This window comes from Triturus cristatus, chromosome 11 (genome assembly GCF_964204655.1).
Source record: "Triturus cristatus chromosome 11, aTriCri1.1, whole genome shotgun sequence".
NCBI lineage: Eukaryota > Metazoa > Chordata > Amphibia > Caudata > Salamandridae > Triturus > Triturus cristatus.
The window spans coordinates 208,855,127-208,882,561 of record NC_140594.1 but is presented as its reverse complement, the minus strand read 5'-3'; the positions used below and the strand labels follow the sequence as shown (position 1 = coordinate 208,882,561).

General features: G+C 48.4%; 2 protein-coding genes across 4 annotated transcripts in view; one reads left to right on the top strand and one right to left on the bottom strand.

Annotated features, from left to right (window-relative positions):
• ALKBH2 (alkB homolog 2, alpha-ketoglutarate dependent dioxygenase) overlaps positions 1–27,435 on the top strand; it is a 156,620-nt gene that overhangs the window by 111,097 nt on the left and 18,088 nt on the right. For all 3 annotated transcript variants that reach the window (XM_085634467.1, XM_085634469.1, XM_085634468.1), the window contains exon 3: positions 23,182–23,380. In XM_085634467.1, the coding sequence (XP_085490593.1) occupies positions 23,182–23,380 (199 nt within the window). The remainder of the gene's footprint in view (positions 1–23,181; positions 23,381–27,435) is intronic.
• LOC146783916 (uncharacterized) lies at positions 5,742–10,507 on the bottom strand. Its single transcript, XM_085634464.1, has 2 exons — positions 7,561–10,507; positions 5,742–7,440 (listed from the first exon to the last, which is right to left on the bottom strand). Exons 1-2 carry the CDS (start codon positions 8,125–8,127, stop codon positions 7,024–7,026), a joined length of 984 nt encoding a protein of 327 aa, XP_085490590.1. The 5' UTR covers positions 8,128–10,507; the 3' UTR covers positions 5,742–7,023.

Genomic DNA, 27,435 nt, shown 5'->3' with positions numbered 1-27,435 from the left:
TCGCCACTCCATTCACCTACTCACGTGCGGCCGTCTACTCAGGTGCGGGAAGCCAGGTTTCAAGCCTCGAGGTCGCGTCCTGTGATTATGGGTGAATCACTTATCTCCCCGTGCCTGAATAGGTAATGTGAACACGGTGCTCAACGTGCAGCTGTTCACTTTGTGGCAGGAAACCAGGTTTCGAGCCGCGAGGTCGCGTCCTGTGATTCTGGGCAAATCACTTAATCTCCCCCTGTGCCCGAATAGGTAATGTAAATACGGTACTCATGTACAGCGCTCCAATACCTTCGGGTCGAGTCCGCGCGCCTTGCTGACTGAATGTCTAATCCAGAAGGTGTGGCTTCTAGTACACAAGACAGTCACTAGTTACAGGCTTGCCCATGTTGCAAATGGTATGCCACCGGTTGGCACTGTGGCTATGCTGTACCATCACTAAGCCTGAAAGAAGTTGTATAGGGTAGTGATATGATGGAATTAATTTCCGTTGCCGGGTGCGGCGCTGTTGACTAACTTTAATTCATAGATGAGCATGTCTATTTACAACAGTCCCACAATATCGATGTCAGCACAGTTTACTGCATGTGTTTGAGCAGCTACTACATGAATCATGCTTCGCAGACGCCTCCACACATGCCAAGTGGGAGTTCGTCCCAATTATGGAGTTAACTGTTGGAGCCATCGAGAGAATTAGAACTATACCAGCAGATTGCATCACGGGTCCCGCGGCCCCAACCTTTTGCTGAAAAGGGGCATGAGTAGGCTGTTATTGTTGTTGTTGTGACATCCAAACCCCCATTGCCTAAGGCCTCGCGCTCCCAAGTGCTTTAGTCCTTGGGCAAGGCTGACCAGAGTAGGGATAGTCCTAACGTATAACGGTCATTGGGCTATGTTAGTAACAGTTAAACATGGAACGCCGCCTACAGTCTGGCCCAGAGACTACCGTACACAGGTATGTTCGTGCAATTACTGATATCAATAGGCCTGCTGCATCTGCGTGGTTTGGTTGCTCGCAAGAAAGTGCCAGTCTTCGGCCTTTAACTGTCACTCAGAGTTGGACAAATATGGGAAATCACACATAGCTAACTGAAACCTAGCCACCCAGGTGGGTGGCTAGTTGTTGGAGGGCAACGCAACCGAGATAGAATGGTAGTTTATTATCTAATGCAAATGGAAGCGTCGATTAAGCCAAAAGATGGGTGTAGTTATGGATGTAGCTTAATGCCCCAACCGCATTGAATAAGGGGATGCATTGACATAGCGGCAAAAGAATAAGTGGTCACCACATTGCGCCTCACTAGGGCCAAAATCACGGCACAAAGTTACCGGTGGGATTTGACCAAGTGGTTGCGGGTGCGCCGCACGCGAGCGAATTGCACACTAGCGCTGGGAACAGTCTGCCACAAGTTGGTGCGGCCTGGATATTGTAGAGATGACCCAACAGGCATGGATCAATGCATTTGGGATTAAATTCACTGTTGCCAGCTGAACAAGCCATTCGTATAGTTTGGAAGGCTGGGAACAGGCGCAAGTATCATGCCTGCACAAGTATCTAGGTTGGTTGTGGTATTACTATGATGGACAGCACGGCAGGAGCAAGGTGTGGGCGATAGGAAGTAGCCGCCTGGCATGTAGTCGCATACTGTCAGGGTTCCGTAGAACTGCCTTGCGGCAGGATGCGCGCGCGTATGCCAATTTCTAGTTTTGCGCAATTTGGTTCTCTAGGTACATTTTGCCGTGAATAGCTCTAGGTCGGTGGTTGTGTGTCACTCTGCCTTCAGCTGGCATTGCGTTACGCCTGCCTTGGGGGTAACCGGACAGGGTATTTGTCACTTCACTTTGAGGAGCGATTCATTCAATCCTTTTCTTCATAGAACTATTCTCACCGTTGTTTTTCGGTGTTTGGGAGGGTCCTCTGTCTCCAACCCACCAATAGTTCATTGTTAAGCCGATTACTTGCTGTCCACCGGTCCGTGTTCCAGACCGCCTCATGGCGCCCGAGTTAAATCTTAGACCATGTAGGTTGCAATTATTCAATACAACTTCTGTCTGGACAATCAACCCGATCGGGCTGCAAGTGATCACTCAGTTGATCATTGTTTCCCAGGACCCCCGCCCCAGCATCCTTGCAGGTCAGTGGGAACAAGAGGGGCCTCCAGAGAGGTACACCTCCCTCAGTTGTGTGGGATGTCCGGGGGTTTGCCGTGCAGGCGGTCCAAGCGCGGGCTTAGAGGGCCGCCATTCCCACCTTGATAACTCAAGCAAAAACTTTACCAACACTAGATTACCTGGGAATCCAATTATCACTGCATGCGAAGAGGGGTCCCGCGGTGAGGAGCAGTGGGAACTGCGTGAATAACTTCTGTCTTGGATGCGGCCTGGAATTTTAGAAGGCACAACATTGCACAGGGTAGGCTGTAAGCATAGCGCTTTGTGGGGTGTCAGGCAGAGAACATTAGCATGGGACTACCCACATGCCACGTTACTTAGTATAACGTTGGCCGCTGGCGACGCGGTGCCCGCTGCACATGCCAGGGGTGAGCTTGCTATTCACTGAAGGGAGACACCTAAGGCTTATTCAACTCAGAAAGGTGACAGTCCCACCATTTCAGAATGGAAGCAATTTTTATATGCTACCAGGCAAAGCCAGAATTGTGGCTTCGGTCTTCTTCTACAACTTACAAGCCTTGTTAAGCCATCGGCACTGGGGTGTTGTAGGGGTAGTGTGATCTTGAAATATACATTTGGAGGCCATGTGAGAAGCTGCAAAACACCAGCGGCAGCACACTGAGCGGGGACCAAAACCAAGGGTTAGGCCTGCAGGAGGATCAGCTGAAGGCACCATATAGAAACCGGTCCAGATGTACACTGGGGGGGCATTCCCCTGCAACCAATGGCAGGTTTCGGGTTGCTTCAACAAAGACCTATCCACCCGCGCTTTAGCCACGGCGGTTTGTATAGCAAGTGTGCGGTCGTTCAAAAAGTTTGGTAAACACCACGTAGAGCCTCATGGCGTCAGGGCATTATTGACCATGCAGCATTCGCAACATTCAGGATAGGGGTGGTATTTGCACCAAAGTTTCCTGTTGGTTCCCACAGACTTGTCTGCCCCCAGGGTTATCCTCTATGGGTTAGAACGTGAGACTGAGGGGACATCTCCTGCTTCGGCGTCCCAAATAAGTCGATAGCTACGCTGGGGTGGAGGTACCATGCAGGTCCTGTCCACCACTGGTTTCCCCCCAGGCGATGGGATCAATCTAGGTGGGACCACGAAGTCTACGGTTCTTGGGAAGCTTCCAGCGGTAGGGCATTTAGCAACAGATAAAGTATCAGCGAGTGGGTAACAGACATCTGCTCTCCAGCAGCACCGTGCCCTGGGAGCACGCGCGTTGCCCAAACTCTGAGGCCTACCCATAAGGGGGCCGAGTAGCAAAAAACAAGTAAATAGGTTTCATAGGCGGGCCTCTGGCCTTACAGCTGTGTGAAATCACCATCATTTAGAGATAGGCCCAGGTAAGAATAGGGCATTTCTTAATGTCCGGAGGACCGTTGCGGTTGGTGGTATCCCCCAGCGGAGTCACTGGTCGCGTACTGCAGCTGCAGGAAACTGGGAACCTGGTTTACGGACACTTTTACCTCGCTTAAGGGATGCGGCCAGCCAACATATGGTGCTGCCGTCCCAATAACTGGGGTGTCAGCGGGTCAAACACAAGGGGACATTATGTCAATAGAACATTTGGCACGCCCAGGGTGTCACTAAAACTCTACTTCAACGGAGCAGGAATTTGGCACCGCAGGGGATGCTCTTGGTTGGCGGGGGGCACCCCCCTGCCACCTTCCTACCCGGGAGCATGATGGGAGGGGCGAAGTAGGACTTAGTCAATCCTCAATACTTGAACCATATAGACAGCGCGTACTGCTTAAACCAGACAGATTCCCGAAGCTGGTATGCCTAGGGGGTTTCATCACTGAGGGATCTGTAGGGGCATAATTCCCATAAGGAATAAGGGATGGTGGGCAGGGGCAAGAGTCGCCCCTTGCCCATGGTCACGCGCTGTCAGCTAGGAGCACAACTGTGCACCAGGTTTAGCATATAGAGGGGACTGTCCAAAGATTAAGTAAAACCCTTCTCGCCATAATAGCCAAAGCAGGCAGGCGGGTGGGGGAGTGGTCACCTAGCAAGTGGACTGCTATCCCAGAGATGGGCACGCAGGTTCAGGCACACCCGGTGCGGATGGCGGCAGCTAGGTGAGATCATCAAATTTATGGGGCTTTGCGAGCCTGGGTGCCGGCATCCTCCCGCCCAGAATTGTGAAGAGGTGTAACTTTCCCGCAGGGGGGCGAATAGTTCTTGGCACATCTTCACAGGCCCAACGGGTCCTTTATTTCAGCAGACCCTATCCGACCCAGGATAGCGTCTAGGGCTTTGGGGACATAGATGGGGCCATCTACAACACCAGGAGCTATAGCTCACTGGTAAGTCTTGTGCCTGTGGTTGTAAAGGATCTCACAGGACAAGGGTTTGCGTCCCGCTGGCGCTGTCAAAGTGTCATAAGGTGGCATAATTTCAAACTCTTCTTTCTGCAGGGATGATTCCTTTCCAGCTAGTTGCAGGAAGCCCTAGACAGGAGAGGTTGCAGGTAAGACTATAGCGGGTTGGTGGGGGGCCCTGGCTGCGACGGTGAGCCGCCTCCAGGGCTGTGGCGGAGTTACAGGGCGATCTGGAAGCAGGCCGGTACAAAGGGTACCTCTGCGCGGCACCATAGGGGGTGCCTGAGCCAAAACCGAGGAGCCTCATGGGAGGGTCCCGGAAGCCGTGTCGGCGCCCCACTAGTCCTGCGGGCGGTTGTGGGCCTGAACAACCGGGGGGTTTGCTATGCGACGCTGCGCCCCGAGAGGGGGGGCGTGAGTAGAAGTTACCAACGGCACGTGATCGTAGAAAGAATCACCTGGATGGCAGCAAAGACGGGGTTCGCTCCCGCGCTGCCCGGCTCATCAGGCGGGCAGGCGCCCAGTTGGTTGCCTGCCCTTGGATCACCCGCAAAATAACCCACCCATTACATATCTGGATTATGTAATAAACCTGCAGCAATTTTACCCAACTCAACAGTCTGTGTGTGTGTTATTTGGGTATGCATTTTGGGGGAGGGGGGACAGAGGGGTGCCCCTGGTGGTACTGTGGGAAAATCACTTAATCTCTCCGTGCCTCCCAAATAATGAATGTGTTCTTGTAACTGGTGCTCATGTAAAGCCCCCCAATACCTTCAGGTCGAGTTCGCGCAAAAAAAAAAAAGAAGCAAAGATGTTTATCGTGTTTATGGAAGGACGGATTTATTCTTGCCCTCTTAGACCAGAGTAGACCTAAGTTTGCGTAACTCACAAGTCTAAAAACCGGATACGTTGTGGTGGTTAACCCACACAAGCATATTTAGGAAGTGAGGCTTTTTGTTTTCTCCGAGGTGCTGTCTTTGTCTTCTACGTTTTTTTTATTATTATTCATTTACTTCGAGGATTGTTTGATAAGGAAGCCCCTTACTTTCCATTCCAGCCTTTGTGCGGCTTCCAGTGATAGGCCGGCCTGCCTGCCTGCCTGAGCTGGGTTTGCTCCCCTGGCCAGAGCCTCGTATACTTTTGCACGGTGCGTGGGGCTCCCTGCCGCGGCTGGCTGCTCTGCCCTTCGCAGTTGTGGTGATTGGGCCCTCAGGCCCTCATGCATATAAATGAAGGACGCAGGACACAGGATGGCTGGTACTGTAAACTGGCTAGGAGCACGTGCGCTCGGCCCCTTTTATTGTCAGGGTCACCTGACTGGTGACGCCTGTGGTGGGTGGGTGTTCAGTGTGGGTTACATGTTAACTGGAACACTAGAACGTATCCAGCCGGATACTACATCCCTCCCAAACTTTAATGAAAGTTGAACCAAAATGAAGTCCGAACCTGTGGGAGAAAACGCACAAGTTACCAACAAAACATTACTTGGCGAGCAGGACTTCCACGTAGTCTCTTTGCTGATGGTCAACTGCCGGCGAGGGTGTTCTGACAGCCGGGACCACTCTGTCTCCTTGGCACAATGTCCGAGTGCTCTATGGATGCGTGATTTGGGACTTACAACGTGGAAGTGCGCTTCACAGTCTCTTTCTTGTACCGCCGTCGGTGGAAGTGTGGGTGGAATGATGGTGGACCCTCGTTATTCGACCTTCCACTGTATGCCCTGGTAGAGGTGTTTCCTCCAACTAGTAGTTGTCTTCTTACAGGACTCCCTGTTGCAGGATATCCCTCTCACGGATACCCCTCTCTCGTGGGTGTCCCCTCTCACGGGACGACCCGGAGGCCCTTTTGTTGCCAGGCTTCCACTGGAACGGTTGACCGCGCCTTGTCGCTCCAATCGCGTTGGAGGAGTCGCTACGGGTCCTCTTTCCGTGTCCGAAGTTCCACCTAAAAGGGTGCTGTTGGCACTTGGTCCTTCGCGCTCTGCCTCCGCTCTCCTAGGATCTCCGGAGCCAGCTTCAACAGTCCATCTCTCGTCTTGGGGATCCGCTGCCACCGGTGTCCCTGAGGCCTCTGCCCCTTGGATGTCCACGGTCCTGTTTCCGTGACGTCCCAGAGGTGGTTGTTACCAACGGACCGGCCTGCTCGTCTCTGTCATCCCCGGGTGACCTTCGGGTTAGCGCATCGACGTATACTCCCAGTGGGGCTGATGTTGTTTTCCAGGTACTGGGTCTGGGTGTCCATGCACCTTCTCACTCTCCTCTTCGGGTACTCCTTCTCCTTCCACTGCGACGTGATCCAGTCTTCCTGCCTTTTTGCTCGTCCTTACCAGGCTTCCTCGTGTAGCGTGCACTCTACGCGTTTCCCTCTGGTCTTGTCCCGCCACTAGGACACTGTCTTCCTTTCGCTCTGTGACAGGACCAATCATCGCGACCTTCTGTCTCGTCGTTGCTTCTGATGTTGAGTGATGTTACTGGACCTCTTTTCCTACTCCTCCTGGTCCTCTTCACTGACGTCCCTTCGGACTTCCTCTTCTCTTCAGCTCTGACCTCTTGGCAGGTCAGTGCACTCTCCGACCTCTTGTAGGTCTATATCCTCCTTACGACCATCTGGGTGGCCGGCAACCTCCTTACGACCATCTGGGTGGCCGGCAACCTCCGCGCGACCATCTGGGTGGCCGGCAACCTCCGCGCGACCATCTGGGTGGCCGGCAACCTCCGCGCGACCATCTGGGTGGCCGGCAACCTCCGCGCGACCATCTGGGTGGCCGGCAACCTCCGCGCGACCATCTGGGTGGCCGGCAACCTCCGCGCGACCATCTGGGTGGCCGGCAACCTCCGCGCGACCATCTGGGTGGCCGGCAACCTCCGCGCGACCATCTGGGTGGCCGGCAACCTCCGCGCGACCATCTGGGTGGCCGGCAACCTCCGCGCGACCATCTGGGTGGCCGGCAACCTCCGCGCGACCCTCTAGGTGGCCGGCAACCTCCTCGCGACCCTCTGGGTGGCCGGCAACCTCCTCGCGACCATCTGGGTGGCCTGCAACCTTCGCGCGACCATCTGGGTGGCCGGCAACCTCCTCGCGACCCTCTAGGTGGCCGGCAACCTCCTCGCGACCCTCTAGGTGGCCGGCAACCTCCTCGCGACCCTCTAGGTGGCCGGCAACCTCCTCGCGACCCTCTGGGTGGCCTGCAACCTCCGCGCGACCATCTGGGTGGCCTGCAACCTCCGCGCGACCATCTGGGTGGCCTGCAACCTTCGCGCGACCATCTGGGTGGCCTGCAACCTTCGCGCGACCATCTGGGTGGCCTGCAACCTTCGCGCGACCATCTGGGTGGCCTGCAACCTTCGCGCGACCATCTGGGTGGCCTGCAACCTTCGCGCGACCATCTGGGTGGCCTGCAACCTTCGCGCGACCATCTGGGTGGCCGGCAACCTTCGCGCGACCATCTGGGTGGCCGGCAACCTTCGCGCGACCATCTGGGTGGCCGGCAACCTTCGCGCGACCATCTGGGTGGCCGGCAACCTTCGCTCGACCATCTGGGTGGCCGGCTTCACGAGGTGCGTCACGTCGTGCGACTACCTGTGTTTGCTGAATTGTCGAGTGCTGGTGCATGCTTCTCTTCGTACCGTCGCGGTACATCTTCAGAGTCGCGTTGCTCCTTGCGCTGTGTGATTTCTTGATGTGGTGGCTTCTTGGCGCCACTGGGTGTACTCTCTGCGCGTTCCTCAACCTCCTTTGTCCCTGGAGCAGTATCCGCTTTTCTTGCACGTCTTTGCCCTTGCCAGGTGCTGAGCTCCTGAATCTTCGTTTGCTTGTCTGATGTTGCTCCTTTTCTTACTATTGCGGCGACAACCTGTGGCCACTAGGTACCGCTGCGCTCTCACTCTGTCTCAGCTTCGTGCTTCTGGTGGTCTGCGCCACCGCTCCGTCCACCTGCTCCTGGATACTTGGTTTCTCCTCTTGGCGCGCTCGTGTCTTCTTTCTTCTTCCCTTCTCGGAGTTCCAGCACTCCTGGCGTGTTCCGGCACTTTGTCTCTTCATCCTCGCAGGCCGTGTGACGGCTTGGCGCCACCGTGGCATGGCAGCTTTACTGCGCACTCGCTTTTGCACACCTGTAGATTCTTCTCTCTTTGTGCTCCAATCCGCCGGGCTCCTGTTGCTACTGGGTTTCCTTGGCTTGCTGTGTATTCCCCGTGGCACCTTTCCTTCCTTTCGCTGTACTCCCCTTTCGCAGCCTGATCCTGCTCCTCAATGCTTGTGTCCCGGTGCTGTTGCACTCACTGCTCCATGCATTCGCACCTTGATTGTTCCAGGGGGCGCAGTACCTTGAACGGCCACTAGATGGCGCTGCAGTATCCTTTTTTTTCGACTTGGGTCCTGCAGCTCTACTGCTCCACGCTGCCGGCCTCTCCCAGAGCTTCCACTGCTTCGGAAACGATCACCCCGGGAGCAGAGGGAAGGAGGGCAGTCCAACACGTGGTGAGTGCTCTATCTGTTTATTTCCTGTACCCACCGGGCTGTGCAGGGAGGGGGGCACACTCGCGCTCTTCGCGCGTGCTTTGAGTTCACCGTTGCGCTTCCATGCACCTTGGAACTGCTATCTGTCCCGATTGGGGCCCACGCCTGCAGGCACCACCATGGGGCTTGGTTTCATTCCCCGTTCGCTCGGGAGTGCTCACCCGGTGCCAGCGCTTCTCTTCCTTTTTCTCCTCCCGCCCGTGGCAGCTTCTCTCGGCTCACTTGCTGCGCGGGCGGTGGGCGGAGGAGATGGAGGTTGCCGATGTGTGCTGTCGCTGCGGGTGGGCTCCGCACTTCAGTTCGTTGACTCCGGCCCCTAGCCTTCGGACGCGGGTGGACTCTCCTCCCACCTGCACAGCTCGCCTCTCGGCCGCACACAGGCCTTCCGTGCCCCCGGCTCCTGGCAGCAGACCCTCCTGCTTTCTCGGCTGTGGGGGAGGCTCTTGGGACCGCGGGTGGGCTCCGCTTTACTTGTTTGTCCCTGGCAGCCCCTGCCATTGAGGGCCGCCTACGCCGACCTGCTCTCTGCGTTGGTCCGCTCTCCCCGCTCCCGAGGCCGCTTCTTATGGCACACGCCGGCCGGGGCAGGGGAGGATTAGCGCCATTGCCGCGCAGGGGGGCGGAACGGGTGTTGGTGCTTCACTGGGGGTCTCGGCGGGTCAGTGGCAGATGCCCGCCGGGCTTCTTGGCTTCCTTTCTCGCCCCCGCCGTCGCTCACCTGCAACCCACACCATGCGGGGTAGGCTCCCGCCGTCCTTTATACGAAAGTCTCTTTTCGCGCTACAGCCCCTTATCTTCCGGGCTCACCTTCGTTCTTCAGATGCGGGTGGGCTCTCGCGGGCCTTCAGCTGATCTGGGTCACTCTTCCAGTGATACGGCAGTCTTCACGCGGGGTGGGCACCCGCTCGGCTGTCTTCGACCCCGGGGCTCTTCACATGCCCCGTGGTCTATCTTGCGTGTCCGGCGCCGGCTCTCGGGGTCAACTCAGTCGCGGCCGATGCGGGTGGGCACCGCACGGCTCGCTCATCTCCACCCCCACGGCTCTTCCACGCAGGGGCGGATCTCCTCGTCCACGTGAGGTGCGGGGTAGGCTCCCGGTCACCGTCTCGCGTCACGCCTGGGGCTTTGCACCTGCCAGCAGGCGAATAGCCGTTCCTCGCTCGGGGCTCGTAGCGCGCCCCACGGCGATCAGGCGCTCCTCACGCCTTCTCCAGGGGCGCCCTGCACACGGGCAGCTCTCTCCCCCTTTCCCCACTGCTGCTGGGCTGCTGCACGCAAGGGCACAGCCCCCTCGTCGCCAATGTGGTGATTGGGCCCTCAGGCCCTCATGCATATAAATGAAGGACGCAGGACACAGGATGGCTGGTACTGTAAACTGGCTAGGAGCACGTGCGCTCGGCCCCTTTTATTGTCAGGGTCACCTGACTGGTGACGCCTGTGGTGGGTGGGTGTTCAGTGTGGGTTACATGTTAACTGGAACACTAGAACGTATCCAGCCGGATACTACAGCAGTCTATTCCGTTCCACACGCCTGCTTTTCAGCCGGCTTCTCGTTTCAGACGTACCCTTTCCTAGGACACCGGCAGATACGCCGTATCTGGGCTGCCGGGACAGAGCAGGGAGTGTTTCGAAGCATTTCTTAGTATTACATCACTGTTCGTGTGGGAGAACGTCAGATTCCTCTATTGTTTCTTCTTCTAACTCGTTTTTAATTAGAAAGAGGAGCAACTCTTTTTATTTATGAAATAGAAAAGCGTTTTTTTCCCATTTAAATGCCTTATACCTTTCAGTATTGTTTTTATTCAGTTTCAAGAATCTTCACAGTTAGTGCTGTGATAACGGTTGGTGCTAGCTGCCTCCGTCGTATATCCAATCAAACGGAAATGCCAGTGTTTCTGCACTGAAGTGGCAGAACTGAACTAGGCTTAAAGGGATAACTTGCTTTTCTCAAATGTAAATTACTTTGTTCAAGTTAACTGCAAAAGGTGACCTCGAGACTGCACCTTAAGGACAAAATAGTTGACACCATCAGAAGGTAAAACAAAAAGACAGGTTTACAGGTGTCCATTCTTAGAGAGTCATAGCAGCCTCTAGAGTTCTCCAAGTTGGTTAACCCAACTGAAACAGACCTCCTACTGATCTCACCAAAGAATTCTATCCTGCCTGTACAAGAGTGGATGGAAGCCTCTCCTCCACAAGATTGCAAATCATCTATTGTGAAGAATGCCAAATCCCTGGATTTTATCCTCCGCAACCGTCAGAGAAAAATCTGTGCTACGGCCAAAAATGCAGGCCTTCAACTCAGACTACTCTGAGGCACCAGGCAGTTCGTTCCAGAGCAGGACTTATGTAGTCCAGGCACTATTTTTCTGAAGACGTGACTACAGGAGCGTGCTCCTCTCTATGTCCCTTACAGTTCATCTGGCACTCCGGAGGACATTTCTATACATGGCAGCTCACTTTGTTACTAGACAGAAGAAATTCTGTCATATCACTCGTCCAGCTAACTCTTCAGTAGTGCCCCACTGCATCAATAGTGTTATTTAATTCTGCTACCATCACTCACAAAGCCCTTTATAAACACTTCTCCTTCCTATCTAGTTGAAATACTATCTCTAGCATGCAGTACGAGTCAAGGAACTCTGAAACCCTTCTCCTGGGGCCTCCCATATTTTAGCTCCTTTGCACTATGGCCCATGACACGCTGGATACGCTACTAGGTATAGACGGGTCTAAATGAATCAACACCCCCTTCCCCTCAGAGGGAATAGGACATCTGGCACAATGTGCTTAATTTGAGCTGGTGGTTTCCGGTGCATCTTTTCGCTCCCCCACCTCAGAAATCTGCAAGCACTTCTCCTTTCATTCCTTTTTATTTTTTGCATTATGTAGCGCGAATGAAGCTATCAAAGCACTTTACATAAGTACTAGTTCCATTACAGAAATCTGCTCGGTGGGTGATAATGTGCTACATGGCTAAACACTTATAAGGTCCCAAAGGAAGACCTATTGGCTATGTCAATGCTTGTTTCTCAGAGACAGTGAGTGATGTGGCTGAAATGTACGGGTGCTGAGCTTCACACAGAGGCACGACGCTACTTCCCAAGCTTTCCGTTGTTTGCTTGTATTGCACCATATTTGCAGGGCTTTTGCACGTTTTGGATGTTAAGTTTAAAACACAGAAAAAGACACACAAATATTTATATTACTTAAATAGCTGGTATAACGGACATGAAACTATATATTACAGATTACCCACTCGCTGTTAGCAAAAACAAATATTACACTTTGTGGCCCTCAAGTCCACCCATTGCTCTGCAGAGTAGTAAGTTGGCTGGCTGGCAAAATGGATAAAATCAGTAAATGGTGGCTACATAAATATATACCTATCCAGCAGCTGAGGAGCTGAGCCGTAAACTAGAATTAAGACGTTTTTCGTTGCGGGAGCGATGACAATTCTAAAATCAGCGAAACCTAGACTGGAAGGAGTAACGGACAGTAAATAATGTACTTCAAACTGTCAGACTTGCCGCGAGCTGTCAAAGTTATGGAAAGGGGGGGGGGCGTGTGCCATGAATTCAGTGCTTCTGGAGATACCTTAGGCGCATACAGCCAGCATAGGAGGGCTGATCGTTATGTTTGTTCTTTTCGGACAGCGAGAACAAGCTTGTATCTCTTACGACTACAGTCTGGGCAGATAAGGCCACGAAATTTACAAATGCATTATTTTTAACACAGATCAGGGTTGGAGAATTTCATATTACTGTAATACAGAAAAATATTCGAGAGCGAGGAGCTTTCGTCATACCAATATCAAATGATGAAAGGCTGAGCTTGCCGAGCTCAGATTCGAACCTGTAACTTGTAGGCATTAACCCACTGCGGCATCTCTCCTCTACAATCCCAATGTCTTGTTGATCATTTTTACTTAATTAAGTAACTGCACTGGGTTTGACCAGGATACACCTTTCATGGGAGGAGTCAGCCTGCACTGGACACAATGTGGTCCACGTGGTGTCCTGGGACAGGACACAATATACCAAATAAAGACTCCTGGGACCGGACACTAACCCAGGCATGACATTCTGACAAAGTAACACCGGACAGTTTCTCCAGGGAAAGGATATACGCCTCCAGGTGCAGCATACAGACAGGCTGCAATACCTCAGATGTGGCCGGCTGGACAGGCTGCAATACCTCAGATGTGGCCGTCTGGACAGGCTGCAATACTTCAGACGTAGTCTTCTGGACAGGCTGCAATACTTGAGCTAATACCTCAGACATGGCCTCCTGGACAGGCTACATTACCTTAGCTGTAGCCTCCTGGGCAGGCTGCAATGCCCCAGACATAGCCCACTAATCAGAGTACAGTACACTCGGAAAATGCCTCTGGACACAACTAGAGGTTTCAGCTCCAGAATGGCACAATATTCCGTCGAGGCCTTCAAACTCCAGGGGCAGGAAGATGTGGTGTCAGCACAGGATGCAATGCGCGGATGTGGGTCAAACCAATAACTTCTACTGTGGTGGAAGAAAGCCCTGTGCACAAGTAGCCTATCCAGGGCTTCCAGGCACTATCTGTAACAAAGGACTCCTCTCCCCATTGACACTCCCTCCCCCACCTCCCCCCCCCCCCCCCCCCCCACACACACACAGTCTCAGCGTGAGCTCTAGAAATAAATCGTTGAGTCCATGTTGCAACTGTTTCTGCTCATGCTACCAGCCTGGCCAGGGCCGGACGGGGAACCAAAATCGGCCCTGGTAAACTGCTCTGTCGTCCCCCCCTGGGGGGAGGGTGGGGGTGTGGCCGAGCTGATTGCCAGGGCCGGTTTCGGCCGATTTTGTTAAAGGGGGACGAAATTGCCGGCCCCCGGTAACAAAAACGGAGCCTCAAGGGCCCAAAACCGGCCCCCACCCAGGCGGCCCACCAGGGAAATGAATGGGGCCCACTACCCGCTATGGCCAGTCCAGCGCTGAGCCTGGCCCACTGTTTGAGCCCTCCCTCATGCCCAATAAGACACTTAGACAGGTTTGGGGGCATGGGGGGCTCTTCTGCGTTTCACATGTTCGTGCACATACACCCACATCATGCACATCCCCCAGCAGGGGTCCTTGCAAGGGGTGTGCTCACCCCTCACGGACACCTCTGATACAGACTAGACAAAGAAGCGAATGAGAGCATTCTGGGCGGAGTTGGGTCAGTCACCTTCAGTGCGGACTGTCCTTTATTATTGTCACAACAAGGAGGCCCTCACAACAGCACTCTCCAGGTAGCGCAGGAGATGTTACACAAACAGACACACAAAGTCTTTTGTTGATGAATGCCCTTTCTGCAAGCCCCAAACGTGCTCTCTTGTGTTTTCTGTCCCTTCACTGCAGGCCCATGTGTGGTGTGTTTTGGCCTCAACCGTCTCCCACTGCCCATCTGCAAGCAGGTCAGATTCTGGACTCTGTGAACAAGTCAGCAGGAACTTTTAAGGACCCCAGACCAAAACTGCACTCATTAGGGCCGAAAACAAAGGCACCACTGTGTGGAGCAGGGACAGGCAACGGGGGATTTTTACTGCAATAAACTGCAGATGAAACATACTTCAGATAATTTATATTCTACGCCGAAAATAACTCCGCTGAGTGACCACACGGTGCATCTGCCAGCAGATCAAAAGTTCGAATCCCTGCAGGGAAGGCTCAGCCTTTTATCCTTCCAACTTGGACGGAATATGCATACACCGTAAAACACAGCCTAGTTTGTGGTGCGTGCTCTAAACACAGTCCTTTCACTGGTGTTTATTCCTGGATTTCAAATGGATGCTATTAAGTGTAGTAATTGAGCAAACACTGACAGTGCTGCAAAGCGGTCAATTTGCGGCACTTAACAATAAATGCTTCACGTCACTTCCTCAACGGGTGCTGTACTTAAAGTCTTCTCGGCCCACTGGTGAATTGCTGGAAGTCTGAAAACCCAGATTTCTGTGTCTCACTGAAACACAGCTTGCATCCGGTTCCAATGTAGAGGTCACCATAGGAGAAACCATCACAATAATAAAAAAGAAACAGAGGAGACGCTGTGCTTCTAGCACAAGCCAGATTATGAAAGTCACCTTGCAGGCACCATTGTGCATATATAGGCAATGACGCCGGTCTTTGTAGTGCCTAATACCCGTTGTATTGCCAAACAATGGGGAGGGGCAGGTGGTGCTCATGGAACATGCGCCCTTCACAGCAACAATAGTAACTTGAGTAAGGGATGTGGCTCAATTAACAGAGCTATTGACTATTATTCGAGCCTCCGCGTAGGCGCTATGAATAAATGTTTTTTATTTATAGCCTCGTGGGACTCTTGCCTCGCCCCCGAACATGCGCCCTGCCTTGCAACACGAATAACACAATAAAGAGAGCTGCCAACGTAAAACGTAGTTCAAAGTATACTTTATTAAAACACTTATAACAAGAACGGCCGCAAAAGTGAAAGCAAATCGCGCGGCAAATTAATTAAATAAACAAACATGGTCCCCAAAGTGAAATCAGTCCGCGCTACAAATAACAATAAAATATAGTGCTTACCGACTAATTGAAGGAGCAGTATAACGCCGCAAGTAAACGATCCAGACCTGATGGGCGGTCCCAAAAAGAGACAGAGCGGCACCAAGGAGGGACAAAGAAGCCTCAATTTCAATTGGAAGCTAGCATTTACCATGGACGATGACGCCAGCCAATGAAAAAGATGGGCGGGGCTTCCACTCCGCTTCTAAAGCATACCCTACTACAATATGCCTCGCAGAGCGAGCAACGCATGCACGCTGCAATGCTAGGCGAGACCTAAAAAAACAGTAATTCTCCTGGGTTATTGAATCCATGACTCCAGGAGAGCTTATCATATGTTTTTAACAAAGTCCTAGCTGGAACTCTAGTTTGTTCAACTGGAGCGCAGAGCCCCCTTGTGGTCAGTTCTGTTGCTGCACTTTGTACATTGAAATACCTTTGGCTGTGTATGGCATGGGGTTGACTGTCCGCGAGGGGTTGGTCTCAGGCCCTCGCCATGCACTGCTAGTTACCATACAGATTACTTTACTCATGAACCAATCTATGACATCACTGATAATGTGACTGTAACATCTGAAATGATATAATTGATGACAAGATTGTGCATTTCAAGCAGACAGATGGTAGATGAGGCTCATGCATCCCCCTGATCGCTAGGGAAATTTGCTGATAAAATGTCTTGCTATGTGTATTATGTGGCCACTTGTACCTTGCTCTCGCCTGTAGCTAAACATTTGTGATATGACTGTCGAATTGGTTTAATAAAAAGAATTACACAAAAAAAAAAAGATTGTGCATTTCAGGGACTCGAGTTACTTGAGAAAACTATAACAAGTGAATTTCAATGGTTTTGTTAGTTGAAACCCTTTTTTTTAACCTAACTATGATGTTCCTTTAATCTTTCTTTTTTCAGTTGCGTGAAGCCGTGTGGCACACACACGCCAAGTCGCTTGCCACACAGTTTTGTTCACACGTGAACAAGGCCGTAGGGCCGAAATGCATAGTAGGAGCTGGAATTTGTCCAATAATGCATTTCTGAAGGCTTCAATTGCATGTTGATTCTCTTTACTGGAGTCTGGTGGATTTTGTTACTGGGTGGCGCACCCAGCATCATTCGCCACTCCTGCAGCGGGACCGTGACATTTGCGGCACCAGGAGGAGACATGCTGACATATATCAAAGCAATACCCTTTCAGGCTTAGAGTGACACTTAAATTATGGAAAAAAGGAAGTAGGGAACTCTAGGTAGTTCCCAAGTTTTAGGTGGTGAGCAGATCCTTTAAATGGAGCACTCCAAAACACCATTGGTACTCTAAAACTGATCACCTCAAATGTCTGCTTTTCTAGCAATTTTTTTTTAAGCTTCGAATCAGCAGAATACCATCCATGCCGAGCTAGAAAAGTGCCAAAGTCTTTTGCCATTTTTACTGCAAAATCTTTAAACTTAGGATTAGCTAGTGCCATCCACACCAAGCTGAAACATGATTAAAGCCTTTTACCACTCTAGGCACAGAATTAAAGCTTTAGATTGGTAAAATGCCACCCAAGCCAACCTGAAATGAATACAAGTTGATTGCCTCTCTGAGCATGCTGGAGAATTATATTTAAGAGCAATACATAGGATAGAGGAGCAGGTGGGAATCTTTTGTGAGAATTGTATGAGATTGTTTTATTGTTGTTATGATATCCAGGTGTCCTCCTCTGACTCCAGCTATCCCTTTATTAGCGGAGTCGTCAGGGTTATTAAAAATTAGAATAAAGAGGGGTAGTCAGAGGAGGATTTTTAATCTTTCAAACCCCCTGGCCTATTTCTCCTAAGTGCTCCCTGGAAGATTGTCGAGCCCATCCTGACCTTTAGGAGTCAGGGTGAACCCGATGATGAAGCATGACACTACTATAGTGTGTGAGGGTTATTTAACAAAAAGGAATTGCTTCCTTCCCCAGGTTTGAGCGGATGGTGCCCCACTAGCTGAGAATAGTGCCCGTCTGTCCCCATATATTAGGTGGGATACTTTTTCGGTTGAGGATCTAGATTTGGGAGGACGTATCCCTCCTAGAAATACCTCCCTACCCTTCCGGCTCAGGTTAAGTTCCCTTCTCCTGTAGCCTAGGTTCAATACATGCTCAGGAAGATCCTGGTGCAGATGCAAGCTTAAACACAATAAGAGTATACTACAGGAAGGAGAAGTCATATTGGTATCATAAACATATGATTAGTACAGTCTAGTTATGCTGGTTTTGAATGTTTAAAGTAACCTCTCAGACAGGGTTATAATTGTTGGCCACTGTATGAAACCAGCAATACAAACGCATAAAAAGCCCTTTGCAGAGCCACACTTGGATTGCCTCACTTGAAAAAAGTTAATGGCATGAAAACATGTTTTGTAAACCCATCTACCAAGAAACAAAGATTTATTCCATGGTTCACTTCAGGAAAAGGAGAACAGGCTCTGAAAAGTGTGGGAAGAAAAATCCTAAATTATGTTAATGTTAATGTTAGTAGGAATTTGTAGAGCGCACGTACGCCGATTGGCTTCATGGCGCTGGATTTCCTGAATTGGAAAAGGTCGGTACAAGATCGAATTTCAAGCGGAAAGGAATTCCACAATTTGGGGGCGAGAGTAGCGAATCTGCGACCTCCTTGACGTACCCGTTTAAAGCCCGGGATAACAAGAAGTGAGAGATGAGCGGACCTTAAATTGCGTGTAGGAGAGTGCCTGAGTATCAGGCTATTAATGAACTCAGTACTGGTGCCATGCAAAGATTTAAAAATGAGGCAACCAGTCTTAAAAACGCAACGCTGTAATATTGGAAGCCAATGTAGTTTCCTCAACAGTGGGGTGGCGGTGTGCCATTTAGGTTGATGATAGATCAGTCGTGCTGCCTGGTTCTGAACCATCTGTAGGCGCTTAAACAAGTAGTGGGGCATACCCAAGTAGACAGAGTTGGAATAATCTAGATGGGATAGGACCGTAGAGATCATGGCTTGATTCAAGGCGTCATGGGTGAGGAAACGGTGGATTTTCCTAATTTTGCGCATTTGGAAAAAGCACTTGGACACCACAGCTCCAACCTGAGTTTTCAAGGAGAGGTCACTGTCCAGAAGTACTCCTAGCGTTTTAGCTGACGTGGTTGGGGTGGGAGGAGAGCCGAGCTCTGAGGGCCAATAATAAGGGCCCCAGTGCTTATGGCTATCACCAGTAAGGACTATCTCTGTTTTACCAGGATTCAGTTTAAGATGATTGAGATCCATCCAACTTTGGATATATAACATAGTATCCTGGAATTCAGTGATGGAATTGTTGGAACTATCAACCCTAAGAATGAGCTGAAGGTCATCAGCATAGTTGAGGACCAGCACGTTCCTGTCTTTAAGAAACTGGATCAAGGGTGCCATATAGATGTTAAATAGATGGGGAGAGAGAGCCGAACCCTGAGGTACGCCACAGGTGGTAGTATGTGGAGGTGATAGAAACTGACCCAGGCGAACAGCCTGTGAGCGGTCCTCCAAGAAGGAAGTAAGCCAGCGAGCCGCGGTCCCCTGAACACCCGCCCTCCTTACACGGTCAACCAAAATACTATGGTCGACCGTGTCGAAGGCTGAAGAGAGATCCAGCAAGACCAGGGCCCGGGGACAGCCTCTATCAGCATTATCCTGCAAGATGTCAACAGCCATCAGGATCACAGCTTCGGTGGAATGGGCGGGTCTAAAGCCAGCCTGGTGAGGGTCCAAGTATTTTGAAGACTCTAAAAAGTTAGAGAGACATTTTGCTATGTGGCCTTCAAGGATTTTGGCCAAAAAGGGTAGCAAGGAGATCGGACGGTAGTTGGAAAGGAGCGCAGGGTCAGCTCCCAGCTTTTTCAGGAGAGGGACCACTATTGCTCTTTTAAAAGCCAAGGGGACTGTGCCAGATGTGATAGATTCATTCAGTAATGCAAGTGCAGGACCAGAATGAATTGCAAGGCACTCTTTCAGAATGCGAGGGGGGAAGCAGTCAGAGGGAGCGCCTGATTTAATTTACACTAATAGATCTTGAAAGATCTTATCGCTAATGAACGGAAGCAGCTAAGAGTTCTGTTATTGCAATGTGCCACATGGGAATCTAAAGGAGAGAGATGTGTGGGGATACTAGCTTTTATTGAGGCAATTTTGTCAATAAAATAGTCATTTAATGAGTTTCATAGGTCTTGAGAAGGGACAGCCTTCAAAAGAGTACGCTCGGGATTAGAAAGTTCATCTATTATAGAGAATATTTCTTTAGAATTTTTATTAGAAACAAAGATTCATTCCATGGTTCACTTCAAGAAAAGGAGAACAGGCTCAGAAAAGTGTGGGAAGAAAAATCCTTAATTATGAGGAAAGTACTGGGCCAAGTATAGAGGCCTTTGATAAAGGCCGTCGGGAAGGTTGTGTATTGACGTGGGAGACATGATGCTATTTTTTACGACAAGAGAATGAGGTTATCTAATAGTAGGTGCTTATGATGGGGTGCATATCGAGCATTGCGAAACCTGTATCATATGTTTTTCCATTTTTGAATTGATATTGAGCTGAAGCTTGTTTTATGTTCAATAAAAAGATTTATTTATTTTTAATTGAGGAAAGTACATATAAAAAACAAAAAAAGAACCAATTTAAACGCCAGCAACACCAACCCCGACCCAAGTGTGCCTATAAAGAGGAAGGTTCTAGGGCATGCCATTGACAAGTCTTGGAAGAAGAGATCTGCCTCCATGAAAATGCAGTTCTAACTGGCATACATACTCATGTAAGACATCTGGAGGAGAGCCTAAAGGAATAGAAAACTCATCCAAGGGAACCCATTCCTTATGTTTACTGACAGGCATTGTCTACAAAGGTTTAGTCTCAACACAGACCTCATACACACAATTCCACTCTATGACCCTCTACATGACCCTTCATAAAGGTCTGACCAAGAATGAGTGCCACAGTTAGGACGCATAAATAAAACTGCAGAAAAGCCTGGGGAAAAATAAATCATTCCTAATCACACCAAACTATTGGTAATGATTGGATCAACATTGCAGAAGAAACACAAAAAGAGCAAGGATCCAAGTACACTGCTCAGCAAGCCCATGTGGAGATAGCTCTAGAAGAGACAGGAACCAAAGTGGCAGAAGCATAGAAGTCGGCCTGGTCTCAGGATGCTGACAAACACAAGAAAAAGGTACATTTGCCATGAATGGAATTTGAACATTGCAGATATTGGCATGAGTGGAATTTGAACATTGCAGATATTGGCATGAGTGGATTTGGAACAGTGCATATACAGTCAGACCACTAAAAAAAACTGGGCCGTCTTTTCATGAAGTCCTGTCCCACTAAGGAGGCAGAAACGCTCCGCATCAACATCAATTACTGAGAACGCTAACAGAAACTTGGACTTTGTTATATAAAGGGACCACATATGTAACCTTTTCTGGACGTTTACGATGAGGGGAGTTTGCTACCCTGTTCTCAAAGGTACACTTGGCTATATTGTTGAATCAGAATGCAGTAAACAAATGCCATGATCTAAATTATCATTTGAAGGAAAGAAACAATGTGATTGTGAATTCAAGTTCCTTTTAATAATGTTTTTCTATTACACAAGTTGCATAAACTTCTCATGGTCACATGTATAAAGGCGCATGGATAAAGGTGTTGAACAATGATGAAAATGTAGAGTAAAAAATATAACTAGGGATATGTTGTGGTAAAGTAATATTAATTACTGTAAATAAAACATAAGCACTCAACAGAATAAAGTCAAGGTGCTTGGTCATTTAATAATTTAATTGATTACTAACTGTAGGAAGTTTATTGTAGCAGTTTATTGACGGCCCACTTTCAGCAGTCCGTAAAGAGTCAGACCCTCTATATTAGTCTATATTCTATACAGAGACATCTGATAAAGTCTGTACATATTGCTATGAACAATGCTTTGGACTCCATCGTATTCCTCACCACATTGCCTTATCTAAGGTGGACTTCCATAAAGTTAAGTGGCTAATGAGTCTAGGTGGCACTAGACGGCCCTTTTAGTGAAATCCCAATATTCTCTGCACCTTCATAAGATATCTTAAGGGTTGATCTAATCCTTACCTGTCCGTGTTAGCTATTCAGCCCCCAGGCTGAAGACTATCTCACCTGTGCTCTAGGCAGTCCCACATTGGCGCTGTTACGGTTGCATGACTACCCAATACCAGACATATTGTGAAGTTGGCACTGGGCAGCGGTTGTCCAATGTAGCCCAGGATTGTCAGTCATTCGTTGATAAACGTATTGTGGCTATGAGGTCCTCTGGCTTCAGTCAATGGACTTATTTCTTGCAGATTCCCTGGTAGAGGCACATGGGTCTGTTTTGAGAACCAGAATGGCTAATTTTGGCTGACTGAAAGCAATTTATTATAGCAGTCCGGAAGACTAGAGTCTTATTCAACCATCTCAGGGAGGGCAGGGGGAGGGAGCAGAAGAGGCGAACCCAATATTTGGACAGACCCATGCTCCTCTTTCTTCCCAGTGGCCACAGTCCAGCATGGTGATGCATGGCACCTCATATTTTCTTTTACACACCATATTTTCAGATTTCGTTGTCAACATTTCCATGCACCGTGTGTACTCCTGCTAGGTTTGGTTCCATGCGTGCCCATGCCAACCAAGTAATGATGTGAAATGTCTTTTTGTGATCATATCATCCTGTGGCGCCTTAACCTAGCGCCTGAGTTGCATCATACTGTACAAATAACATTTTGCATATGAACCCCTCTCAACATACCTTTTTTTTTTTTTTTAAACCTTTATTGTACATAAAAATCAATACAAACATGGGCCTACAACCACCAGGGCCGGCCGCTAATATGGACACGGTCAACAACATCGAGGCAGCAGCAAGCCCCCTGGGGCCCAGCCGAATTAACAAATTACTGAGTGCACCTCAGAGGTCATCAGGATACATAATTTTAGAAAGACAAACAAAGAAAAATAAAATAACACCAAACAGCAAGGCGGAAACCATCAAAAGAGGGAGCGTCTAACCACATCCGGGGAACTACACAATACATACTCCTCTCAACATACCTGAGTAAATTACGGATAGTTCTGTACTAGTTATTGCATGGTTTATGACTTAAAATATATATATCATGTTGGAACAGTACTATAAATTCTGTATACCACCCTTATTTCTGTTTGACAAGGACCATTCTGTAATTCTGGAATGTGAGGAATGAATGTGGTTACAATATTTATAGGACAAAAACTTTTTCTTTGTTGCAAAAAATAAAATATCATAGAACTTGTCATGATACTGCATGTTTCCCACCGTGTGACCCATGACATCATGTCTTGAATACATTTATTAGTCTTTCCAGGGTAAATCAGTGGAGAACATTTGTTTTATGACTTCTGTGTTTGGAAATAGAGTGGATATCCACTTCCTTTAATTGAAACTTTGTTGTAATAGTTTATTTAAGAGTGCATAATACCGCAATTATGGATGCATTTGCGGGTTTGTAGTTGGCAAATGTGTAATTTATTGGAATACAGGATGTTTAAATGTAACAGTGAGAAACAAAACTCCATATGTAAATATCAAACAGATCTATATCTTAAATGTTCTCTTCCAACAGGTGATCTTACAAAGGTACAGGTTTTTGGAAAATGGCATAACATTCCAAGAAAACAGGTAACCTACGGAGATGCTGGATTAACCTATACGTATTCGGGGGTTACATTGCCGCCTAAACCATGGATACCCATACTGGATTGCATCAGGAACCGTATAACCGAAGCTACAGGACACCGCTTTAATTTTGTTCTAATAAACAGGTAAAGATGTTTTACAATCCGTTTACAGTTCTACACATCACAGACATATGTTATATTATTCAGATGTGTACCAGATCTCTTCTTTAAAACCAATGCAATAAAACCAATAAACAATGTAACACTGAGGGTCCATAATAAATAGAAAAAAATTCTCACCGTGGATCATCTATAGAATAACAGAAGGTACAGGTAAATAACAGAAGTCAATCCTCAGTAAGAGTACAATAGAACGTGTATTTGATTCTTTTACGAAGTCGACTTACAGTCTATGTATGCATCATGATAACACCCACCTCTATCGATATTTCCTACACTAGAGACAAGGAAATGTCCTTTTGGCTTCAGTATAGCAGAAACCTTCACACTCTTATACAGAAGACAATGATTTGTGTGCTAGAAGCTGATGTGCCACCCATAGCTAAGAAAAAATAACAAGCATTGAAAATGCAATAGGTCTCGCCTTTGATTAAGTTAAATCCATTTGCTTTGCTAATGGTATTGTATAGCAAAGCAAATGGCTTTAACTTAATGAAAGGCGAGACCTATTGCATTTGTAATGCTTTTTTTTTTTTGTGAGTTGTTCCGACTGCATGCATGGTACCTGCCAAACCCAGCCGTATTCCTCAGAGAGTTGGTGAAATGGCTGTCGTCATTCCTTCTCATGAGGACGAAAGTGGCTTGCTGATGACTACAGTGCACCAACGGGAGTATTGTAGTAAGAAGGGTAAAATAATCTGTCAAATTATGTGCCCTGTTGTGAACGATTTTTACCCCAGAGATTTTTTTTTACAAGAATGCCATTACAGTGCAGCGCCAAGCACTGATGGAACGCACACAGGTACAGCGCCAAGCACTCATGGTAATAATTCACCTTCGTGTTAATTGCAAAGTGATGCAATGTTTTATATTTACCAGTTTTCAGTCAATCCTTATCTTGGATATTTTGCAATAATGAAACGCCGAGCTTAGCAGTTCCATGTCCTGCATCTGTGTTACTCAAGATAAAACTTATAGAACGCAGGCTTTGAAAACAGTTTAATGCTGTAGTCTGATTGTACCAAGCTTCAATGTGCTCATGCATGTAAACGCCGTCATGCACAAAGGTGCGCTGGCTATATGTGTAGTGTGAATGTTTAACCTGCTGTATTGCACTGCAAGCATGGGGTATAATTGAGGGTTTATATCTAGGCAGTAAAAGAAACCTAAAAAGAGAACTTAATTTCCTATCAAACATCTGCACAGAAAGGGACGTCACTGGATTTCCGATCATCCATCGTACAAGAAGTGACATAACTGGTTTCCGTTTCCCGTCCACGGCACCCTCCACTCCTCCTCTTTCACACAAACTACTTAATGGTAGCCGCAAAACGGATGATGAAAGGATGCGTGCAGCAGGCACAGCTGCGCCTATCTGCACGTGCACCGTGTCCAGCACTAGGGACCCTGGTTCTGTCCCAAGCCCCGCTACCGTGCTGCACTCCTCTGTGCTTTCAGGCCTGGCTGCTGCTCACTGTACTGCTGCTACACTGCACCACACAACGTTGAACGAGAGTTCACATGTGTCTCCTGCAAGTTCTTATGATCAACCACTCCTACGCCACCGCATCCAGCAGCCCACTTGCCAATAGCTCAAACTCGTGAAATGCGAGACATATTGCATTGCAAATGCTTCTTTTTTTCAACTATGGGAATTACAGGAAATTAAAGAGAAGAACTTTTTAATTAAAAAGTTGTTAAGAAAAATACAATTTACTCTTCATCACCAAATTTGTTTGTAGTGCCTCAAGAGATACAGTGGAGCAGATCTGCCACAAAGAACAATAACAAAAGCATTTGCAATGCAATTGGTCTCCCATTAGTGAATGTTGAGGTTAATGGTGTTGTAAATGTTGGAGTGGATGTATGTAGTGTGAAGTTTAATTATATGGATTGGATTGAACTTTTTAGTTGTGGAATTGTGTGGGGTGGGATAGTGTGTGTGTGTATTTGTGTAGTGGAATTATGTGGATAGTAATTATGTGGTATTAAATTAGCTGGAATTATGTAGAATGGGATTGAGTGTTATGGAGTGTAAATATGTGTATTGGTATGTTGTCTTGTGGCGTGGTATCTAGTGGAATTCAGTTATGTGGTGAGCTGTTGAATTGTGTGACATGATGTTGAATTTTGAGGTGTGGATTGGATGCATTTTTTGTGTAAGTGTGTTTATTTGAATTCTGTGGTTTGTTGTTGAATTTGTGGAGCTGAATTACGTGGCGTGGAACTGTGTGGTATTTTGAGTGAAATTATGCTGATGGGAATTATGTGGCATGGTGTGGAGTGTATTTGTATGGATGTTTGCAATGTGGCATAGTGGTTTTATGTGGAATGTATTTATTTGGTATTTAGTAGAGTGTAATTCGGTGGCATTGATTAATGTGCACATATGTGCAAAGGCTATATTGAATGTACTTTATTATCCTTTATGAATGACGGTAAAAACAGCTGCAGGAGGACAGTCAAAATTCTATGTGTTTGCAGGGCCTGTTTTAGCCTTCATACGTTGTTGGATGCAAAGTTACCAGACAGAAACCGCCACAACATTTCCCAAAAATAAATAAACACAGATCCTGGAGATGCCGCCAGAAAGAATACTTAAATGAAGGGTTTCAGGTGATATTACAATTTGGATGCAGCACTTTAAACCATCCCTTGCCTATGACTTGGAAAAGAAATAACTTTTTAAACATAATTTAGGAGGAGAATGCAGATTTAATGAATAAAGCTTCAGCAGCATTTCAAATGTTTAAAAATGCAAACTCTAAACATGTTTCTTGAAATAGGATTAGAACTCAAACATACAAAGTGCACAGTAATCTAAATACAAAGTCTTGATCTGCTAGTGTGCTGAGTTTATGACACTGCCCTGGTGACATTACATGTGAAGTCTAATGGCTCACTGTAGGAGGGTGGAGTAGCAGACGCAGCCATAAATCTCGGCAGGGAGCTCAATTATGGAAAAGAGCCACCTAGCGAAGCAAAGAGGCCCAGCTCGGCAGGCGCTCATGTGAGAAAATAAATAGCTGTTGCGTGTGAAAAGTGTGGCAGAGCAGAAAGAATACAGAGGAGCAGGACAGCATGCCAGGTCTGTCATGTGGGGGAAGTGCACGGAGCAGAGAGGCACACTGGTGAGAGAGCCATAAAAGCACAGATGTGGGGGGAAGAGCAACAGAAGGGAGACCTCTGAAACAGCCCTGCTGCTACGCATCGGGGTTGAACTAACTCCAATTAGGTCATTTTCCCCTCATTCCAGCACAAAAGTGAGAAACAATGAGCAATAAATCTAACATGCTATAAATAAAGGAATAGTGCATTAAACACTAAACATGTACAACAAAAAGCACCCGTAAATGGTGCCTGAAAATAAAGTGACCGTTGCGTTTCAAAATCGGAATGTTTTTACTTATGTAGCTAAAAGAAAGCACTGCATTGTTAATTTGCACAAGCACAGTGACACACAATAATGGATCCAGACTGCAAATAAACCGCGTGCTGTGTGGTGACATTTTGAAGAGTGCTTCACGTTTGCAGTTAATCTCGAGGCAAATGCTTTCGAGGAATACGAACCGCTGCAGTGCTGGGGCCAAGGTGCCCTCTGTTAGCCTCGGTCAGGGGCACACACGAGTGCACCATTAAAGACCCCGGCAGTGGGGTAACAGGGGGGGCAGCGAAGATCTGCAGCATGCAGTTGAAGTACTCCCTGGAGTCAAAGTGCAGCAGCAGTAACCTGAAAAGTGTGAGGAAGAGCGGCTACTTGCGCAGGCACACAAGAGGTTTTTCATGCAGCTGGGGCCGGGAGAGTACTAGGAGATTGAAAAGAAGTGGCACAGCAGGCCGCCCATGCGCAGCATTTAGCTTGACTCCTCTAAGTGACAAGATGAAACCAAATGTAAAGCCATAATGGAGTAGCGTTTATTGCAGTTTTATATTGCGCAAACTCCACACAAAGATATTGGATCACTGTGCATGAGCACCGGTTAAATTACACCAGATCACATGCATGTTTTGAGGCACGG